Genomic DNA, 22,639 nt, shown 5'->3' with positions numbered 1-22,639 from the left:
AGTAGGGATTCCATATGCAGATAGGGAGGAGGTGCCTGTGATGGTTAACATCAATTGGAATGCAACTGTTACTGGGTAGAAAATGTGCTTGATTGTAGAAAAGAGAAGAATATAGATAGATAGATAGATAGATGGCAGAAGTCTGTGAAGAGAGGGGCCATGAGCGAGGAAAGAGCCCCTTTAGGAGAAGGAGGTTGCCACTGTGCGAATTAGATGAGGAAAATTTGTTAACTCAGGAAGGGAGGGGCGGGGAGAGAGGGGGGAAAGGGAAGGGAAGAAAGACAGTGAGGAAGAGCAAGCAGAGGAGAAAGAAAGAGAGAAAAAGAAGGGAGGTGACGAGAGAAAGAAGGAGGGGTCAAGGATGTGCCTGGGCCTGTCAGCAGCCTGAGGGGAATGAGTAGTCATGACGGTGGTGGTGGTGGTGGTGGTGGCAAGGAAGGGCCCAGTCAACTGCTGCTGCCGGGGCTACCAAGGCCATTGGCGGACTGAGGGGTTGTGAGCCAAGCCTGATTCACACCCTGAATCTGCTCCAGAGCTAGATAAAGTGATGAGAATTAGGCTTGGTCACACTTTCCACCTAGTGGCACAAGTTCTTTGTATGGAAGCCATGTATGATCTGGACATGAAGGAAGGAAGGAAGGAAGGCAGGCAGGCAGGCAGGCACACTCAGAGTTCAATGGGCTTTATTAAGGCAAATTGGTTTTCAAGGCAATAACATAAATCAGTCAAGTCAATCATGTTTCTAAGTGTAGTGTTGTCATGCCACTGGTCCCTCCATGACTGTTTTATCTCTCCCTCTTGCCTCCCCCAGGCAGGGCGTCAGAGTTTTTGAGGGGAGGGGGTTTGGTTCACTTCAGCTCTCCTCCTCCTGGCTCCTTGGGGTCGCTGTGGCAGTCTCTCTCCGGAGGTCTCCACCATTCACCTTCCAACTCCCCTCATCACTGGCTGAACCTGCCTTAAATCCCTCCTGACAACTGGTGCATCCCACGACCCTGCTAATTGGACCTCTGCCTTGCCATATCAGGCTGATCTCACCCATATCCCCCTCAGCTGTGCCTCTGTCTGCTGCTGCCTCCTCCCTCACTTGCCCCCACCCTTCTCCCGGCCCCTCTAGCCTGGCTCCTTGATCTCACAGCGTCTTGGCTGGCCATTCATCAAACTGCCCTGCCTGGCTGCCCGCCCCGCCTGCAGCCTCTCTGGCCTTGGCTGCTGAATGAACTTTGGAGCCATTAAGGCCAGCAGGGGACCCTGCTGGACAAGTATAATGCAGTATTCCTAGCTGACAAAGGTGTTGGATGTATGTCTTCTCAGTGTTAGGCTAGCTGCCAGACCTAGCACAAGAGATAGAGAAAATAAAGAGAAGGGAGGGAGATAGCTCAGGAGCGGGGAAGCAGAACGCCAGGGGTTAGTAGTAGGATGGGGACAAAGCCTAGTTCTTTGAAGAAAACATGTTACCAGATCTAGTCGAGGCCCAATGGGCATTACCGATGTTAGTGACTGATGCTAGAGAGTGTTGCTGACAGGCTTCAAGCTGATGTGTCAAGATCTTAGGCTGACGCCTGGATCAATAAAATTGGATCAGGGAGAGTCTTGCTTCTCAGTCATGTGGTGAGAAGTCACAGACTGTCTCCTGACTGAATAATGAGCTTCTGTTTGCTCCGCACCAAAGGCAGCAAGCACTAGGATGAGCAAGATTTGCTTGTTGGGCAAAAGGATGCTGAAGCCATCTCTGAAAGTCTGGGTTTTTATACATTTGTTCGGTCCTCTTATCTGAACACCAAAATTCTTCCAAGATCCCAACATGTCACAAATCTCCCAAAATATTAATTGCTTGAGTCTAAAATCAGCTGGCTTGTCACTCTTAAGAAGAAGTTCTTGAAGATTAGACCTTTCTCCAGAAGGTGCTAAATCTGGTTGCCTGGAAGAAAACTGTTTTCTCAGGTTCTTAAAGCAACCTACATTTCTGAGTTTGCAGAGTGTAGATCTAGCATACTCCAAAAACCTTTGCCCAAGAGGTGTTAAAAGGCCAAGGGTATAAGAAGAGAAAGCAGAAAGAGAGAACTAAATTAGAATATAATATTCTGGCATTTGGGGTGAACTCTATCTAGTATGCATGACTGGAAACATTACAATGTGATAGCCACTGAATGAATGTGAAGCAGGCAATCAATAAGCAGCAATTATAGCATACCAATATTGCAAAGATTACGATGGAGAAGAGGTAAAATTTAGCCTCCATCTTCTTCTAAACACTTAGTGTTATGCAAGACACAAACGATCTGGCTCCTTTCTCAAGCGTTGCTCAGTTCACTCACAGATCAGTGAGACCCTGAATTAAAGACTCTTTTATTGATTTGCTGGAAGTTGGGACAGGCCCAAATTTGGCCTCCTGGGCTGTGGGATCTGACCCAAATTGGCTTATTTGGGCCACAACAGAGGCAGGCAGGTGAGGGACTGGCCCAGGCCTGTCAGCATCCTGAAGGGAATGAGCAGCCATGGAGGCAGCGGCATCAAGGAAGGGCCCGGTCAACCACTGCTGCTGCTGCTGCTGCTCCTGCGGGGAGGAGCAGGAGCGGGGCTCGGGTGAGGATGGGTGAGCAGTTAGGGGACTGCAGCTTGGCCAGTTGGTGCTGGCAATGCCGCAGCTGCAACCAAGAGGGGTGAGGGGGTTTGTGTGGAAGCAGTGGGGTGGTGGAGGAGGAGGAGCAGGAGCACAGCTCAGGTGAGGGTGGAGAGATCTCCAAGGTGAAGGGTCTGTGGCAGAGGAGTGAGGGGAGCAATCAAGTACTAGTGCACAGATGCTCTGCATGGTTAAGCTAGTTCTCTTAAATATTACAAGCTATTGTGGATGGGATATTCACACAACAGCCTATAATCCTCCTGGTCTGGAAAATCAGGTGTCACAGTCAGTGCCACAATCTGATGCTACTGGCATATATAAAGACTGTCAGATTTGCTGCCTTCCATCAGGCTGGGTATCATGCAGTGGAGGAAGGCCAACATACTTTCCCTCTATCCTGCCACCAGCCTTCAGTTAGCCTCTCATCCGAGCTACATGTTCTTAGACATGAGCAGTGAATGGTTTACTGACTAATCTCCCTGCTGAAATAAGAGTCTCCCCATGTGTGGAGGCTGAGGAGGATTTTATCCACAAAGAACTTATTTAAAATATCCCAGCGGACTCATTATGTTACAGAACTCTTTAAACTTATCAAACGTCACAGAACTCATTAAAAATGTCACAAACATCACAGTTCCAAATTCTGATTCAAGGGAGTAAGGGCATGTACTTGCCCACTCACAACCCTGAACAACTCCAATGGATGTGAGCTTGCAGATGTAATATGGGCAGGAAAGAATAGCTTCTTTGCTGAATATATTGCCTGAGCATAGATTTTCAAGTGTTCAAGTTTCTCCACTTGTGCTCCAGTTGTCTACCTTGCTGCTTCAGCCCTGCCCTAGTTCTTCCGTATACCAAGGGGCCAGTTTTGAAATGGGTTGGAGAGGATGCTTAGGATGTTACAATCTTGGGCTTCTGAAAAAATACTGAAAATCCAGTTTTTAATCAGATAAGCAGGAAAATATGGAAAAATATAGAAGGAGGGATGGACATGATTTAACTGGGCAAGGAATCAGAGTGCCAGATCACAGAAACAACTGTACACAAAGTTTAAGTAGCATTGCTCTGCTTCTGGTTTGAATTACTCTTGTATTCAATGAAAGAAAATCATCTCAGTTACGTTAAAAATAAAAGCTAACACAATGATCTTACTGCTTTTTCAAAAATATAATACCAGTACATTTTCCTAATTACTGTGACATTATTATTCCTAACCTACTATGAACATATATTCCTTCATCTTGAGCTACAAGAGAGGGAGTAGGCCATGGAAGCATGGGATTCTTAAGCACAAAACGTTTGTTTGTGTTTAATGCATTTATTCTATTTAAACATTAGTTTATTGTCATCATATAGTTATCTTTATAAATATATAGTAAGAGCACTGAGAATTACTTTTGATCTGAACACGTATGTCTGGCTTAAAGCATTTGAACACAGTTCTTTTATGGACTGCATGGCAGTTTCTACTGATTACAACTAGTATTTTAACTAAAAGCTCAGCTACAACTTCAGTGCTTTATATTGTCTGGCTTTCAGTGCCTTAATTACATTTTGCTTTCATATATTTTTTAAAGAACTATTAGTATATGAGATGCTGCACAAATTCATTGTGGCTTATCTTGGTGATCTCCAACCTTATGTTCTGAGTCATCTCTTGATGCTTTGTATGAGCTGGGCAAGGTTCATAAATCAGTTTGACTGCATTCCCCATGTTGGGAGTATATAGCATTTTGTTTTTGGAGACAGGGGTGTGTTTTACCCTTTTTATGAAGGCAAAGGGCAGATTCTTCCACATGGGGGTGGAATGATGTTATAAGGGGGGGCGGGTTTTCAGTTCCAGACATTTTTGTAACTTTCTGCCATGTAACAAGCCACTAATTGGACTTTTTGATGGGTTTTTTAAATTTTAAAAAATTAAAAACCACTTCAACAATTTGTCCAATCCACTTCAATTTATATACATATTCTTCCCACCCTGCCCTGCATCTCTGCTCAATACCAAAAACCCTGTGGCAGGTCAGTTCCTAAATACTCAAGACGGGGGTGGAGGGGGGGGATAACCACATAAAAGAAATCACATCATACCTCCATTACTAAGCAGGCAAATGCTGGGCTGGGCAGAGGGTCTGCAGAGATGGTGTGGTGGGCAAGGACAGCCAGTGCTGGACACTCTGCTTGCCTACCTACTCCCTTCCTCGTTGAACTTCAGGCTTCAGCTGTCAGCGGTGCGCGTTCCTGCAATAAATTAAAACAGCTGCTTAGAGTGTGGAGGAGTGAAGCCAGTGTTTAGTACCAGCCAAAATACAGTCAAGTACATGGGAGATGGAAACAAGAGAAATTACGCCCCCCACCCTAGAATTGCCAGTCCATAAATCGTAGTCAATGGCAAGTCCAATCAGGGTCATCACCAGGAGAAGAGTTGAGTTGCCAGTTCTGTGGTCTAAGGGTTCCAGAGAAAGTCACACGTCGATATCCAGGCCAAGGTTGGGGGTCCAGGAGCAAACAACAGAACACAAGGGTTCTGGGAGCTGGAAACTGAATGTGCACGCTAGAGCAATCAGTTGAAACCAGCGTGATGCAGAGGGAGCAGTCTGGCTTTATAGTTCTTCAAGGTCCCACACCAGGTGAAGCCAATTAAGGCTCCTGCCTGCCTTTGGGCTGCAAGTTCAGACACCACATCAGACTTTGCAGCCAACCGGCTGTTTCTATGTTGCCCAACATGCTGCTCCTTTCTGCATTCTCTTTGGCGTTCCATGTGGTTCACTGGTCTGCTGCTTGATCCCGGCTCTTCCCCATCTGAAGAAAGCAACAGCTCCCCAGCAGCCTCTTGCTGTTCTACAGCAGGTGAGTGCTCTGTCTGAGGGGCTTCATCCTCAGCATCCTGCAGGAGGATCCCCTCAGGGGGCTGTGAATCAGACTGCCTGACATCAGCAAGGCTTGCATGGAGGCCTCTCTGGAAGCCCTGCCCACCCACCAAACAGCTGAGAGGCAGAGAGAGAAGGAGCTCTAGCAGCTTGCCTGGGAGCCTTTCAAGCCTGTGCTGCACATCCACACAAAACATCGGCTCTGGCTGGGCTGCATGCTGGGAAAGATAAGTGGCTGTGACTGAGACTGGGGGAGAGAGGAGGGCAGGCTGCACTGCAGTGTGCCCAGAGCGGGGCCTTTGCCAGCGTGGGACTCACGGCAATTGCCTTGGTCTCCCCACCCTAAGTACGACCCTGGGTGTGCATGAACCACAGTTCGGCACTGCAGGGGAGTAGCAAGGTTGGAGTGGGCCCAGAGACAAGATTTTAAAATAATCCCCCCTCAATGAAGTAAAATGTGTGTGTGTGTGTGTGTACGTGTGTGTATATATATATCTCCTACATGCCACAATAAAACATCATCCTAAATTATTATTTTTAAGGTTTTGTAAATTGTGCACGATGCAAGTCATTTAATGGTACTAGAGAAAGACATGCTGTTCTGGTAGCTCCAGGTCTTAACACTCACATCAATTTCAGAAGATAAATACAACTGAAGGAAGCCCGGGCGGGTGTGCAGCTGGGGGAGTCAGTCATGTGACTTGCCTCTGGGAGGCCCCCCAAGGCAGTGGGCCCCCAGACAATTGTCTCCCCTTGCCCTATTATAGTTACGCCACTGTGGCACTAGTCCAGTGCTGAACTGGTATGGACAAGGTCAAAACCAGTTTGGCACCACGGGGAGGGAAGCAGGGAGCAGGAGCTTTAAGAAAGAGGAGAGCAGGTCTTTACTTGCACTCCACCACCCCATGCAGCTTCTTGCTGGGGTGGCGCTCAGCCCAAGTATCCCCATGTGGCACCAGCATGCACATGGCATCTATGCATGTGTGGATGCCATTTGTGCAGTCAGCAACGCTATGCTGACCATGCAAATGGTGGTGCCTATGCATGCACAGTTGCTATGTGCATGCCTGCACCATGTGGGGGTACTTGGCCAAGCACCACCCTAGCAGGAAGCTGCATGGGACAGTGGAGAGCAGGTAAGGTCCTGTTCTCCGCTTTCTTAAAGCACCTGCTCCCCTCCCCATGGTCCCGAACTGTGGTTCGTGCACACTCCTAACTTCCATATCCCATACTGTGGAGTGTGTATGTGTGTTGTGTGAATGAGAGAGAGAGAGAGGGAGGGAGGGAGGGAGGGAGGGAGGGAGGGAGGGAGGTTTGGTCAAGTTTGCAAACAGGTTCACAACACAAAATGATCCTAAACAAAAACTTTTACATTTTTATGACAAATTTCTTAATTTTTGTAGATTCTTTACAATATGGAATTGCAATGCATGTGGTTAAATGTGATTAAAGTTTTTTAAGCCTTCTCTTAAAATAACCATTCATTTCTTTGGGGATTGTGCAGTGCATGTTATGTGCTCACAGATCAGCAAACATAAATTAGCCCTTCAGCATGCAGAGTTAATCACTGTTGCATGAGAGCCTTTAGCTGTTGTCGCTCAGTGGGGTTAGTGCCAGGCTAAGATTATATGTACTGGATACTAGGAATTGAAAGACGATGAGTAAAACCAAATAGATTCTTCATATTCCCACTGGGCTGCCCCCCTGCTTTTTTTAAATCCTAAACTTTCCACCAAGAGTGGCATTAATGCAGCTGTAATCCACTTGTCCTTGCAAGCTCCCAAATGTAGCTTACTAGAACAAATTTCAGGTCTAGGATTGTACCAACACTGATCCTCTGGGCTGCTCAGTCCTCTGAATGGCATGCAAAGAGCCACTGTGCTACCCTCGGCCCATTATAGTGGTTAAAGTGCAACCAGGGATGTCTCTCTCATCAGGTGAGGCAGTCATTGCTGGTGGCAAGTTATTGGGGCACCAGCAGGAGAGCAAAATGCCACCTGTCTTTGCCATCAGAACAGCTCTGTGGGTCTGATCTGACCTTTGCAAACTTAGCAAGAAGCCCCTTTTCTCAGACTCTTTGCAAAGTCTGAAATAAAATTTAGGAGAGAAAAGGAGGCTGCTAGAAACATTCCTTCCGCCGTGCCCCCCCCCCCCATCCACCTTCAAAGGGTACAAGAGCTGGTTTTGAAAGAGTTCTGGCCACCACCAGGGCCACACAGCAAGGCAGCATTTTGCATCTTGTCTCAGGCACCACAATATCTTGGACTGCCCTAAGCACAACACACTTTTTGGATGTGGATCTGATCCTAGTGCTGTTCCATTGGCACAGACATCTTTTTGCCTGATTCTATGAGCAGTTGTTACCAGGGGTAGAGGCACCATTGGGCAAATGGGTTCAAAGAACCTGGGCCGCCACCAATTGGGGCCGCTCCTCGCAGCCCTGACATGCCCCTTGTGTCCAACGTCAGACGTGGATGGCATTATTTCACCTCCAAACAGGGCTGAACAAAATCGGCCCACACTGCATTGGCAGCATGGGCTGGAGCAACTCTCCCTGCCTTTAAAGGCACGGAGAGCCACCCCAGGCCTCGCTGCAGTGTGTGGGGCCAATCTCCCCCTCAAACGGAGCTGCACGGCCATGTTTGAGAGGGAGATAGGCCCGCGCTCTGTTGGTAGAGTGGCTAGAACGGTTCTCCCTGCCTTTAAAGGAGAGGAGAGCTGGTCTTGTAGTAGCAAGCATGACTTGTCCCCTTAAGCTAAGCAGGGTCTGCCATGGTTGCATATGAAAGGGAGACTAGAAGTGTGAGCACTGTAAGATATTCCCCTCAGGGGATGGAGCCGCTCTGGGAAGAGCAGAAGGTTTCAAGTTCCTTCCCCGGCTTCTCCAAGATAGGGCTGAAAGAGATTCCTGCCTGCAACTTTGGAGAAGCCGCTGCCAGTCTGTGAAGACAATACTGAGCTAGATAGTCCCATGGTTTGACTCAGTATATGGCAGCTTCCTATGTTCCTATGAGAGTCACTCTGGCCCATGCTGTTCAACGCAGCATAGGCCGATCTACCTTACAAAAAGGGCCCCGTGGCCCCATTTGGGAGGGAGACCATGCCCCTGTGTCTGATGTGAGAAGTGGAGGTGTGGCTAGATGGGCCCCTGCAGCTGACATCATATGCTGGGGCAGGGCCAGGGGGCCACAGCGGCAGCTGAACACAAGACGCTGCCAGCCTCACTCTACACCTGATTGTTACAGCTCACATGATATGTCTCATACAGAACTTCCTTGGACAGGTGTTAAATTAGAGAAACATCTTATGAACGTAGCATATAGATGACTAGAATTAAAGAACAGCAGCAGACATTAGAGGTGTTTGATAGGAAATTGATAGTAGTTACAATTATGGAAAATGGAAATGAAAGCCATGCTCTTAATATCACTTATTTAAAGAGGTCCTGTGAAATGTATTATTTTTTGTCAGATTTTAAATATTTACATATTGTTTGTAGCACATATATCCTGTAAACACTTGTGTGGAGAATTCGCCCTGCTGCCTACACGATACACGAATCTCCCTGGCAATTACTAGTTTAACTGCAGCCACCAGTTTGTGCTCTAGGCTGAGTCTACCACAACAGCCTTTCAAACTTATGTTGCAAAAACAAACTTTGGTAGAGTGGTAAGGTCTATAGGCATGGGGTGAATTAAACAGAAGCAATACATTTTCTTTTAAAGATAAACAAGTAATTTTACTTTGCAAATAGTTCAATTTAAAATCAAAAGTTTCCTCACAAGTTTAGCATGAAAAAAATTAATCAAAAGAGCATAAAGAATAATGTGATCAAAAACACATCCACTAACCTGATTCTTACTGAAGCCAAACTTGGAGAGCTTGACGAACACCTTTAGTAACTCTGGCTTTTCCTCAATTCAGCCTCAGATTCTGTTCTTTTTCAGTTCTTCTGTGTGATTTCAGCTCTGCAGATATTACAACTCTCAGCCAGTGAATTTAACAGCTCTGTGTCAGCAATTTTTCAGTTCTGTAAGTCTCTCTTCAGACTCCAGCTTCACTTTAACTCTTTCCATATAACTGTTACTCTTTCCAACTTCAGCTTCAACTCAACTAATGCCTCCCTGAACCACCATTCTATATATTCACAAATTCTGCTCCAACAGTTTTTTAAATAACCCAATCAGTGTAACTCAAAGTTCCCTCCATTTTTCAAAACTTCCCTTCCCTCCAAAACCAAACTGTTTAACTGATATTCTCAAAGTGAAACTAAGGTACAGCAGGCATGAACTCTTGACCCTGCCAGTTTTCTTTGCAAGGCAAGTTACACATACAATCCTATTTACAAAAATAAGAATTTTAGGAATATCAATATTATCATATCTTATTTACAACAAGAAGAGGCTTGGGAATATTAATACAATTTACAGTTCAGGAGCATATTTACAGAACCCAGAGGTCTAGGCCTCGTTCCTCCACAACTTCTCTCACTTATTCCAGTTCTATGATATGCGTGCTGTGAAGGTAGTAGCATATTGAACAAAAAGCACATTGCTCTCCAAAATGAAGCATAATTGGAATGGAATATACAATGCATGTCACTTGGAGAAATTAGATTAGAACAAGGCATAATATAATTACTATGTCTCTAGCTTCTGCAATGCTGATAGCATACACTCATACATCATATTTTATCCATAAAATGTCTAACCAGATATGTAAACAGACATGTTTTGGTTGAACTTTACATTTAGAAACGACACTTCTTTCTCTGCTATTTTCATGAGTTCCACTTTCCAATTTATTTTAAGCAAACAATTTTGTTTTGTTTTGTTTCCATTTTGTTTTTCTGCAGTAGAATGATTCTGTTTGTGCAAGGTATGTTGATAAATGCCTGTTACAATGGGACTCTTCTAATTTCAAGCAAATAGTCATTTCAGACTTCAGAATTTCATGCAAAACTTTATAGAAAAAACTAAACATTGCTTAAAGAATATGGAGACATTATAATAACAAAAGGTGAATAGCTCTCCTGAATGGGCTTGTTTAGGATGTATCTTCACAGCAGCACTTTGGTGGATCAGATGCACTCACAGAATTGGGATTTCAGCTGGCATTGGTCTGTGAGGAATCCTCTGGGACCAGCATGGATTATATAGTCTACCTGACAGGCTGCTTGTAGTTGCTAGGAGCAGAGGATATCCTGTGGGAAAATATCATTTCCACATGCCCTTCTCACATTTCAGCTTGTATGTACAACAAAGATTAATCGAGAACATGAATAGCTGCTCTCTGAATGCGTTGCACTCCTTGTCCCCTGCCCCACCCTTACTTGGATGCAAAGTGTTGATGATAAGTTGTACCCACCCAACTGGCAGGCAGGCAGAGTGCTGGGCCTGAATGTGACCACTCTTCTTTTCAGGAGCACCAGCAGCAATTATCTGATAAGCAGGGGGTGGGGGGAGTCAGTAAAATACTCCAAAATCCATTGCCCATCAACATTTGCTGTTCTATTTAGCTTGTCTCAGGTCACTGAATGGATGGGCTGACCCTGAGGCAAAGTTTTCAAATGTATGTTCTTGTGACAAAGACCGGTATATTGGATTAAATTTTAAAGGAGCTGGGGTAGAGATGCGAAGACCTGGAAAAACCCAGGGGAGAAAACAGCTGCTGGGGTAGTATCTTTTATTCTGTTTTTACTTGGGGGCGTAGGAAATAGCTACAATTGATTTTGACAACCTTTTCTTTTCCTTTTAACAGGAAACATTACAGTAGAAGATTAGTCAGATTCCTTCTCTAACTTCCTTGCATCACATGGTGTGTCATGCAAGGCTAGAAGTATTGGCCTCATAATTTTAAGTGCATGAGTAATTAGGCAAACACAATGGAAGGCACTCATACTGTCCTCCAGTTGCACAGACCCATAATGGAACTTTGCTACGTCAGTTTCTATCTTCCAAAGGGAAAAGTTAGAGGATTCACATATAAGGGCTGTGTGACTCTAGACAAATCCAAGAAATGTTTGCATAACTGCTATCAAGTGAGGGAAGGCTTGGAGGCAGTAGGATCAAGAGGCCAGCTCTGTGAAAGCATTGGAGATATCTTTTTCAAGCAAACCACTACAAAGAATATTCTCACTGAACTGTATAAACTAAACGCTGAAAAGGAGAGGCTGTTGGCTAGTCTGCTTAGTTCAACCCACATTCTAGGTGTTAATATGGGAAATCAGGATGGAAAGCTGCAGGACATTTCTGAAAGTCTGAATGATGATAATCTGAGATTCAAGGATCAACAAGAGTCTTTCTCGGAATCCATGGAGAAGACATCCACCCTGAGAAGCAAAAAAACAAGGAAATTTAGCAAACGAAGAGAAAGCATTGAAGATTTCATAAACAAAAAAATAAAAAGAAAGATCCCTGCAGTTCTGGAGCCTCCTGCATTAAACAGCAAAGAAATGTTAGGAACTGACATACTGTCTTCTACCAAATACCCTGCTGATGTCTTTTCCAGTTCTTTTACATGTTCATTTTCGAATAAAGTAGAAGACAAAGATGTTATATCATCATATGTGAATAAACCATCAGAAAGATCAAGGAAAGAGTGTTTGCTTGAGAACAGTCGGGCTTTGGGATCTGATACAGACCTCTCTGTTTCTTTCTCTGAGTATGACAATGATGTATTTGGACACTGTTTTGCACATTCCAGCCACAGTTTGTTAGATGATGTAGAGGACATTCTGCAAGGGATGCAGGTGCAGCAGAACAGCCCTTTGTTGAACTCTTTCCAAGATCTTCCATCCCAAACATATGAGACTTTTGATAAGACTATAGCAGAGATCTGCAAAAGCAAACCTGAAGTTGCAGGGGTATCAAAAGTACCAGATTCAGAACATCAGCTGCAGAGAACTGCAAGAACCTCTATAGAATATGGCCAAATACCTTATGCGGCCAGTAAGGGAAGTAAAGAATTGATTGGTTCTGTGTTCGCCACTGTGACGCAAGAGAAAGATCATGAAAGCTATATTCAGCAGTATAAAGGAGAACAAGAGCATGTTATTGATGAATCGTGTAGCCTAGCTGGAGCAGTCAATAAAACACTTCTGAAAGTGATTCAGAATGACAGGTTAGATGAAACTGCAGAATGGAAGAGATTACAGCATATTACAAGAACAGACAGAAGTCCACCAGGCTCGGCCTATGAAACAAGACCTACTGTATCCCAGGAAAACAATAAACATTTGTCTTTACACCTGCCAATAACTTTGAATCCTGATATTTATCAGACACGGACCAGCATTAAGCAGGAAGACAAAAAGCCACTGTCTCCCTCTTTAGTAGCAGTTAGCAATGTTTTTAATAATTCATATCCAGCATCAAATGCACACAAACAGATGTCTCCTCTTCCTTCCCCTTTATCCTCAAGTCTGCCTAGTCCACAGCTACACCACAGAATACTTCCTTTGCCCACGGTGGACACTGCACAAGAATCTGTGTATAGTGACTCTCATCGTTCAAGATGTCATACTACAAATTTCCCTTTGGGTAAAGATTTGGAAGCACAGTTGCATTTCAAATGTTCAGAATATGGACATCGTGGACTTTCTATGAGACAACCAGGACCATGTCAATTTGCTAGTGGGGATCATTCTGGAAAAAGCAGTCCTAAGGAAAAAAACTACATTCAACCGCAACATCAACTGTATTCAGGTTAGTAACATTTCAAATATTGTTTAAAAAACCAAGATGAGGCACAGTTTATTAGGAGTTTCTCTTGTGTCAGTCTCATTGAAATGTATGGGACCTACAAGTTCTCATGAGTTACACAAAAAAAACTTGTTCAAGGTCATTGATTCATCATATTTTAGAATATTTTTATGTCTTTAAACATATTTTGCCAATCTATGAAGTTTTTTCTGAATTTTGAAAATTGACCTAACAAGAAAACCAGTGTGAGGCTATTCCCACAATCAGCCAAAAATTGGGCGTCACGGAGCCGGGAATCGTGTGGGTGGCTGATTTGGCCGCCCAGGGCTCCCGCCCTGCTCGTGTGCAGGGAGAGCGGGCTTAGCCCGCATTCCCCGCTTTCCTTCCAGGTCTCACTGATCGTGAGACCCGGCTCAGTGTCTGCCTTTGTTGATATGTTTGGAGTAGAATCTACTTTACAGCACCTCATGTATGAATGGCATCACAGAATTCTAGTTTTAAAACAATATTGTGTCTGAATATCATACAGCATTAAGTTGCAGTGTATTTACTGCATATGTGCATAAAGCTTTTCTTGAGACACTTTCTGATGGAAATGCAGAACAATTCTAGTTCCAGTCTAGAGGCTTTAAGTTTTTAGTGTTGTGACTGTAAGCAGAATTAAATAACTGATGCTTTCTTCCGAACTTAAATCTTTAAGATATATTTACGGTAATGAGGAGAAAATAATCATGCAAGTTTTAAATGGAATTATTATACGTAAGTCTAACATACTGAACCGCCAAAGCTTCTCAAAAGCTGGTCCCAGAATCAGATGTATAATGGAATATAAGTACTGTATGTGTATCTTCAGCATTTTTTCTACTTTAAGAACAAGAGCAGGGGAAAATAACTTCTGAACAACCCTCAATTTATTCTGGAAACTCAAGATACATATTTTTTAAAGTTACAAAATCACATAAAAGAATGAGCATAAGCATTATCTTTCAGAAAAGATCTGACCCAAATTCAGTAGCATGGTATACAAGACTGTATGTACTGTATACACTTTGTAATGAACGTTAAGACAGGCAGTGAAGAAACTGTAGTCTAAATGTTGACCCTGTGGCTGTAGATCAGATCCTAAACATGTTTTGGGTAAAGATCAATTGTACAAACTCTCATTACTAACAGCCGTGATGATCCAAATATTGAATCTAGGCGAGGAAAGAGGTTTGCTATTTAGTTGTTTTGCATTCACTATTGAAACAGGTTGGATTAAATGTTTTTAACTTGCACAAATACAGAGATCCTAAATACATTTACATTGGCATTCATCTTATTGTTACAATTGTATTGTATGTTGCATTTCCTTACCTTTTTTAAAAAGGTGATTTTTAAAATTTGGGCTACCACTGCAGATGTTTACAAAACTTTCTTCTCAAGCATTTGAATAATATGGCTTGGAAGCACATTAAGCCTATCTTCATTGCAAAACTGGCAAATAACTGAAAATAAAAATGTGTCTGTATTTAATATGGCTCCATACCTAAAATATCTTGTGTAGCTATTAACTCAAGTCATGAGACAAGAATGGTGATTCAGGCTTTTGCACTATGATGGATGCCTTTGCGTGGATAATTACTGTCATTTCCATTCCTGCAGATAAAGACAGGATTTCTTAAAATCAATACTGAAACCAGAAATTTGAATTACTGCATAAAAATAGATTGACTAGAAATTGCATGGATAATCATTTCATTATGTGGCAGTAAGATACTGAGATGCTTGTGTACTTTCTGGTATTCTTTTCAGTCAAACTCTCCTTAACAGAAGTAAATTAGCATGTTCATGACACTACTAATTGCAAATATGTACCTAATCAGTTTGATTATATGCATTACTATTTTTAAAAAAAAATATCTGCAGTTACGGTTGCAGTTTCAAGTATGGACATTTTGATCCAAATCTCAGTGAAATCAGTGAGGGCTTACTTTTGAGTAAACATGGATTGGGTCACTGTAAAGCTCAGGTTGGATTCAAGTTGGAAGTCTCTTGGTCCTTGCATTGCTACACCCTCTAAGTGAACTGTTTGAGGGTGCAGATTAGAGGAATAAGGGAAAGTATTATTTTGCCATGTTCCTAGATAGCTCTATATTCAAGTAGCCCATTTGTTCTTGGTTGTAAATACTTCCAGGTCAAACAGTGCTTTTCCTGGGCAACAGCTAGACTGCCATCATATGGCTTCCTAGTGTTGCTCCAGGTGTTGCTGCTTGTCTGTCTACTCATCTGTGTTTCCTTTGACTTTCCTAACCTCTTGCCACCTGCCTGCTTGCATCCTTGTTCCAGCACCTTCCCCCTCCTGCCTTTGGATGAACTGTTCAGCTTACATCCTGGCTTCCAATGGCCTCTTCCTCTGCACTGACCCTCCTGATCTGACACAGTATTCCATCCTGCTGAGATTCGCACCTCAGTTCCTCATTTGTTTGCCTGCCTATGGCCTGATGTTGACAGTTGCATCTGAAGTGCAGTGTTTGGCCTATAAGCTGCTTTTATGGTTTTCTAAATTTACGGGATGGCACTAGTGGCCAGTGCGGGCGGCAGCGGGAGGAGCCTTTAAGCATAATTAGTAGGTGCTTACCTACACTCTGGCCACACCTGCAAGCTTCTCCAAGCAGCAGCATAACGCCCAGCACTCCCTGAGGCCAGGGATCGGCTCTGCCACTCACCTGGCTTCCGCAGAGCTGATCCTTCCACCAGCGGCCAGGTGAGTGGCGGAGCCAATCCCCTGCTGCAGGGAGTGCTGGGTGGCATGCTGCTGCTCAGAGCAGCAGGTGTGGCCAGAGCAAAGGTAAACACCTACAAATATATGCTTAATGGTGCCTCTCGCCGCCTCCCCCCACCAGTGCCCACACTGGCCACTACTGCTGGATGGCGTCTATGTACTGAAAGAAATGCTTCATAAAATACAGGGAATGATTTCTACAGGAAGCACTGGTACTTGAATGATCAAAGTGGTGCTTGAAAACTTGAGAGGCAATGTTGCCATATTGCCTGAGGCTCTGCCATGTTCTTGCTTTACTACATTAGTCTAGAAAATGCTCTACCACTCTAGCAACTGCTGGAGCACAAAAATGGTCTTTGATCTTAAAAGAAACAAAACAAATTTAATGAGAGACTCAGTAAAAAGATCTTGTGATCTGCTCTTATGTGATGCTGAAAAAAATAGTTTTTAAAAAATAAAGAGCCTTTTTGAGAAGAAGACAGCTGACATGCTTGTTCGTTGAAATGCGGAAAACCTTTTGTCATGAAACCTGTTTTAGTTTCCCATCCAGCCACCTCTAAGCGAAACTTTTTGTGTGTGTGTCTCCAGAAATGTGACTTTCTGATAAAAGTCAATCACTGAAGGGTAGCAAAGTGAATTAAATTGGAAGGAAAGCCGAGAAACTGTTTGATGCTGGTAATGGATTAACAATCCTGTATTCTGTGTAACAAAAGGGCAATGTATTCATACCAATTTCCTGTTTTGTATCATGACATGGTTTTTGAAAGACTTGCTGTGACACTTTTCTTACTAATATATGGAGGATTTCTAAACCACTTTGGAGATCTAGATCTGATAGAAAGGAGAGAGATAAAGTGTTTATCTCAGGTCCAGCATCAACATATGGTACCCTCAGGTGAACACCCAGAGCAAATGCACAGGAGAGGCCCTCTAGCACCGATGCCATCAGTTACGCTGGAACAACACCCCTGTCCATCTCAGCACTGGAATATGGAGGCACTGCTGTATTTTCATTCTCCTGACTTAAAGTGTTGCCATCCCTGATATAGTGTTGTGATGCTGCATCAGGGAGAGTAATGCATTCTGGTTCCAAGACAAAGTGCTGGCTGGCTGCTGCTGAGAAACATACAGTAAGCCAGCTAGGGTGGAACCACTGGTGCTGTGACAGGAGCAGTGAAAAGAATGCCCCTAGCTGCTGCTGCTGCCGCCGCCGCCTGGCACCTCTGCTGCAAAATGCCTGCCAGTGGCCACGCTGATGTGGGGGTCCCCTCAAACCTTGTGCCAACCTCTCAAACGTTGTACTGCCCTAAACTAATAATAAAATAAAAGACAAATAGGGGGGGAAAAGGGAAGAAAAACATTAAAAGTATACTCTTGAAACCAGGTATATAAAAGAAATAAAACTGAGAGGGGATTTACCAATTTATTTATTTATTTATTCATTCATTCATCCATTCAATCATTCGATTTCTAGACCGCCTTTCCAAAAATGGCTCAGGGCGGTTTACACAGCGAAATAATAAATAAGTAAGATGTATCCCTGTCCCCAAAGGGCTCACAACCTAAAAAGAAAAATAAGATATGCACCAGCAACAGTCACTGGAGGATAGGGCCAGTTACTCTCCCCCTGCTCAATAAAGACAATCACCACATTAAAAGGTGCCTCTTTGCCAAGTTAGCAGGGGTCTACTTCGTTCAGCAGAAATATTTTCTTTGTGGAGTAGAATGCCACAGAAAACAACACACACACACACACACACACACACACACACACACACACACACACACACACTCTATACACACAGAAATTGGCTGCTTTCATTTCAAATATGGTCAGACTTTATTTGGCCTATGGTCCATTCATAAGCAGGATGGTTTTAGGTTTGCTTGAAAAAAACATGCTGGCCCATCCATGGCTGGCCCATCCATGAAGCAGGATGAAGCAGGTCATCGCAGGCAGCAAATATGCAGGACTGGCAGATTTAGAACTATCCTCCCCTCTCACTTTACCTCTGCTGTGGCCAGCAGCACCACATAAGTTGGTGGCAACACTGTACTAGCCATCCCAATCTATAGGCAGCACCATGCTAGCCAGCTCTATGGGTGAAAATCCACTATGTTCTACTTCTTCTCCTTTTTATGGCTGCTGTCCGTCACTGTCAGACACAGCAGTACACTCTCATTTGCCGTCAACCCTAACTTTGCTACCGTAACTTTCTTTTCCATGCTGCTTTGCTCCGCATGACTTCTATCGTATTGAGAGTTCACACTACAGCAGGCTTGGGGCCTTTCTGATGACATAATCAAGCCATTCCCCTAGACAGGTGATTAATCTTTTATACTACATGACTTATAGGAGGTAAGTGGCGTCCAGCGCTCTCAGGAGCTGAAGGGAATTTGTATGAGGGGAATGTTCCCTCCTTTTCAGGTCTTGGAAGCAAAATGTCTTGGTATGCTACTAGTGGTGTAGTATAAAGGCCTATCTACGGGAAGGGTTTGATGATGTCATAAGAAACGCTCCAGGCCTGTTATAATTGAAATAAAGCTCCTGAAAAAGACAGGCTTGTCTTAGCTTTCTCTCTTTATCAGTATGATACAGGTGGGATGGCATCCTATACCACCCAACGCTGAGAACTAATACTAATAAAAGTTTTTGTGAACTGTTCCTCTTAACTAATGCTGAGTTCAGTGGGAACTATATTATTCTTCTAAATGACACATGACTGCATCCAGCCTTACAGATTTGGACTGAGGCTTCAGAATAATTATTTTTATAACCACTCATCATTTTTGAATTTTTTTTTTTTTATTTTAAGATATGTGCTACAAAATTCATTACTTACATACTTGTTCTAACTTGGTTTCTTCTTAATAAAGATGTGAGAATTATATTCAAAAGCAATTTAAATCAGTGTGATAGAGCTACTGCATCTAGTTAATTGAGCTTAAGAAGTCAGTAGACTGTGTTAGGATTTTCTGGAAAATGACTTTAACTATCCTTGATCTTTTGGGTCAATTTCATGTTTGTAGAAAATGTGACGAAGCGCAAGTAATTAGACTTTTATGATGGAAGGAAAATAAATAGTTCACAAGACAGTAACTTTTGCTTGAAGAAAGTATGGGTAAATGTTTCAGAAACTTACTGTTGCATTGGCACTTTCCAGATTAGACCCTGCACTGGGGTCATGATGTATCTCTGAAGTGTGCTTCCGCTCTTCCTGTGTTGTGACATTGCAGTCCCAATGCTGACAGCAGGGTGCCATTCACATTTCCGATGCCTTGTTTTGGATGTATTCACTGCAATCTATTGCTATAACGTTGTATGTCCAGTGTAAAAAGGTTGCTGTATTTTCTGGTTGTTAGTTTTCACAAGACTGCTCCCCACTTTGCTATTTACGTTTTGAATGCGATTTGCCCAAACCGAAGCATTTTGCCAGTGTTGAGAGGGTAACTGGAAAGCACCAGAGAGTGCAAGAATTTTTTTTGATACTAACAATTTATTTAGCATACGTTGCCGTAGTTCAGCATTAAAAATAATACAATAAAACAACAGCAATAACAGTAATAATAATAACTAGGCAGCACAGAACACTTGCGCCCTAATTCTCTGTCTCTCACCCCTCCATGGACAATCCAGCTCTCAGCCCTGCTTTCCCCCTCCTTAAGCCACATTCTGCCATCCAGAATGGCAGCAAATGTGGCGAAACCTTCCCTACTCCCCCATACACAATTCTCTCTCACGCACTCTCTCCCCCCCGAACGCTCTCTCTCCTACACACACAACTTTCTCTCCCTCTTGCTCTCCCCCACACACTCTCACTCTCTCCCACACACAACTCTCTCACTGTCCCCTGCACACAACTCTTTCACTCCCCTCAACTTTCGCTCTCCCCCCATTCTCTCTTTTGTCCTCACTCATCCTCCAGCCTCGCCCTCCTCTTCATAGGGAGAACAGCATCACGGCAGCCTAGGTCGGCTCCTACCGGCAGCCTCCACTACGTTGCGTTGCCCTGCTGAGTTTCCTCATGAGGAGGATGGCCGATTTGGTTGGGAGAGCACACCGAGGGCTGGCCTCCATCACCCTGCCAAGTAGGAGAACAGCCTATCCAGGGCTTCCTTCTGTCTGGCATGGACGGGCCTCAGTGCACTCTTCCACCCTGTCACGAGGAGACTCAGCAGGGCGACGGAGGCTGCTGCTCAATGCCTCTTCTTTTTCCTTCCTTGTTGCCGCAGCACTACCTCCTTTTCAGCAGCTGGTTCACCGCTCAGCCCTGCTCCATGCCATCTCTCTCCTCTGGACAACTCTAGCAAGACACCACATACCATGGGTGCCACGTACCATGCCACGTACCATGGTGCCACGTACCATGGGATGCACAACATACATCTTAAGGCTTTTAAATATAAAGGAGATAATACATTGATTTACTTTCACCCATTCAACGATGCACTACATCCCATTTAGACAAACAAGACAACCACATAGGCTTTCCATATATAAATTGAGGGACTATTTGAAATGCCTTTAAATATTTTTACATTCAAGTTATTTAGTGCTGAAATAGGTTATTGTTTTATTTTATATCCATCCTTTATTATGTTAGATTACAAATCGTGAGTAGTTTTCAGGATTTATTGAAAGATGTGCTTGGTAAATAATGGGATTCTGATAAGTTTTTGGCATTGTTATTGTTTTCTTTTATCTTTAGTACAATAAATGCAGTGGCAAACTGCATTTTGGCTAATGCTGCAGTATTTTGCTTACATTTCTGCACTTCATGTCACTGAAAAATAATCTTATGTGATGAACATGTGATCTGGTAATGAACTTCTTTCTTGTTAGAACTTGAACTTTCAAAAGTGAGGGTTATGCCTCCCTGTGTTGTATAATATAATTGCACAGGACAGCAGCCAATGACAAACATATTTTAAAATGTCTGAGCCGGTTGTTTCTTGGGCATCCTGCTGGCTACAGTGCTGTTTAGCTAGGCCAAATTTGACTAATGCTAGTTTGTTTTCTAAAGTTACATAATTCTTCTCCTTAGTGGCTCTTTGAAAATATATAACATGATCTGACCTTGCTTGCTAGTTTAGACCTCACTTTGAGCAGTTCAGACTCCTGCATCTGCTCAAACAAAAAATGTTGTAGCCTGTGAATTTGCCTTAATTCATAGTCCGTACTCAGCTATTCGGTTTTGGGTCCAATTACCTAGATGTTATTTCAATTACAAAAACCCCATACAAAAAGAAAAAATGAAACTGCTGTGATCAAGTCCTGTGTTTTGAATGGGAGAGTATAAAACAAATGGTCAACGCTTACCTCACTATCTTTCCCAGAATAGGCAAATATTTGCAAATGTTGTAAGCTTCCTGAAGCATCTCGTACTGTAAACAGTCAGCGAGACTGCAAAGAGGTGAGGAATAGACTGTTACTGAAGTTGAGCAGCCCTGGTGTAGACAATACTGAGCTAGAGGGATCAATGGCCTGACTTGGTATAAGGCAGCTCCCTATGTTCCTATACTCATGCAGCAGAATTTCTCCTCAGATTATACTCCGGTTGTATTCACAGATCTTTTATTATTTATTGCATTCCCTTTTCAGATGTTTCAGATACATGGGACCTGATCATTTCCTTACTGCATCAAACATATCTTTGTAAAGGAAAAGGGGTAAATAATATACAAATTCTCCACTGATGTGTGATGGGTTGTAAATGGAACCTGAGTGCAAACAGTAGTATGAAAAGATGCCCTTTAAATAAAGTGTATTCTCCATGCTTTAAAAAAATGCACCTATGCAATCTGAAATCTGTGCCAGGAAAAGCCGAATTGGTATATACATTATGCAAATGGTATTTGCAATATTTTCTTTATATTATGGAAATATAATATTTCCTTTATATTATTATACTATGAGTATGTGTCATTTTTACCATTTATTTATTTTTAAAATTATTTTGTTTTTTCTGTTCATGGGAAGGGACAGAGAGCTATGCGATGCAATGTACTGACATCCAGGCCCCAATGTCTTGAAAACTACTTCAGCAGCAGTTCTGACTTCTCAGATGATATGGTGGGCATTTCCGACAGCCTTTCAAGCATATCATCACAGACTCAAGGGGGAGAACTTTGCTTTAAAAAGAAAGGAAGAAACAAAGAGTGTAGAGTATCAACTGCATTTTGTAGCACGTTTTGTGGTTATTCTCTGCTCCCGTGAAATTGCGGCATGCACATTTATTTATTTTATTTTATAGTTAAATTTATGCCCCACCTTTCATTAAGAAAATCTCAGTGTGGCTCACAATAAAATTTAAAGACAAGATTATAAAAATCATCAGTGATCACTGACAGGCAATGGAGTTTTCCATGGTCAGGCTTTCACGTGATAGATAATTGAGATCATCATAAAGCCATGTCAATCATAAAGTGTGCATGTCTGGAGCTCTAGATGTCATAATTCTTTCTCCGGTTACTACCTATAATGGCAGTTTTGTTTGTGGGGTAGTTGGCTTTCATAGATCCAGTAATAAAGTGTACCCTGATCACACAGAACTTTCTTAAAACAATTCCTATAGTACTATGGGTGCTAATGGAGAAGCATTGCAAACTAATTGTTCTTTATATGTCGCAGGGGCTTATCCAAGATTCTTGAGGGCAAAGAAGAATTTTCTTGGCAGGGGGCCCT

The 22,639-nt window shown here is 43.1% G+C and overlaps 1 protein-coding gene across 1 annotated transcript in view; it reads left to right on the top strand.

Annotated features, from left to right (window-relative positions):
• Positions 1-22,073, top strand: part of LOC128340283 (formin-1-like) — a 35,269-nt gene extending 13,196 nt beyond the window's left edge. The window contains exons 2-3 of the mRNA XM_053285242.1: positions 11,248-13,193; positions 21,941-22,073. Of these exons, the coding sequence (XP_053141217.1) occupies positions 11,372-13,193; positions 21,941-21,987 (1,869 nt within the window). The 5' untranslated portion in view covers positions 11,248-11,371 and the 3' untranslated portion in view covers positions 21,988-22,073. The remainder of the gene's footprint in view (positions 1-11,247; positions 13,194-21,940) is intronic.
• The last annotated feature ends 566 nt before the right edge of the window (positions 22,074-22,639 follow it).

Source organism: Hemicordylus capensis, chromosome 1, assembly GCF_027244095.1.
Source record: "Hemicordylus capensis ecotype Gifberg chromosome 1, rHemCap1.1.pri, whole genome shotgun sequence".
NCBI classification, from domain to species: domain Eukaryota; kingdom Metazoa; phylum Chordata; class Lepidosauria; order Squamata; family Cordylidae; genus Hemicordylus; species Hemicordylus capensis.
Note: the sequence above shows the minus strand (reverse complement) of the source record. Positions and strands in the feature narration are given on the sequence as shown.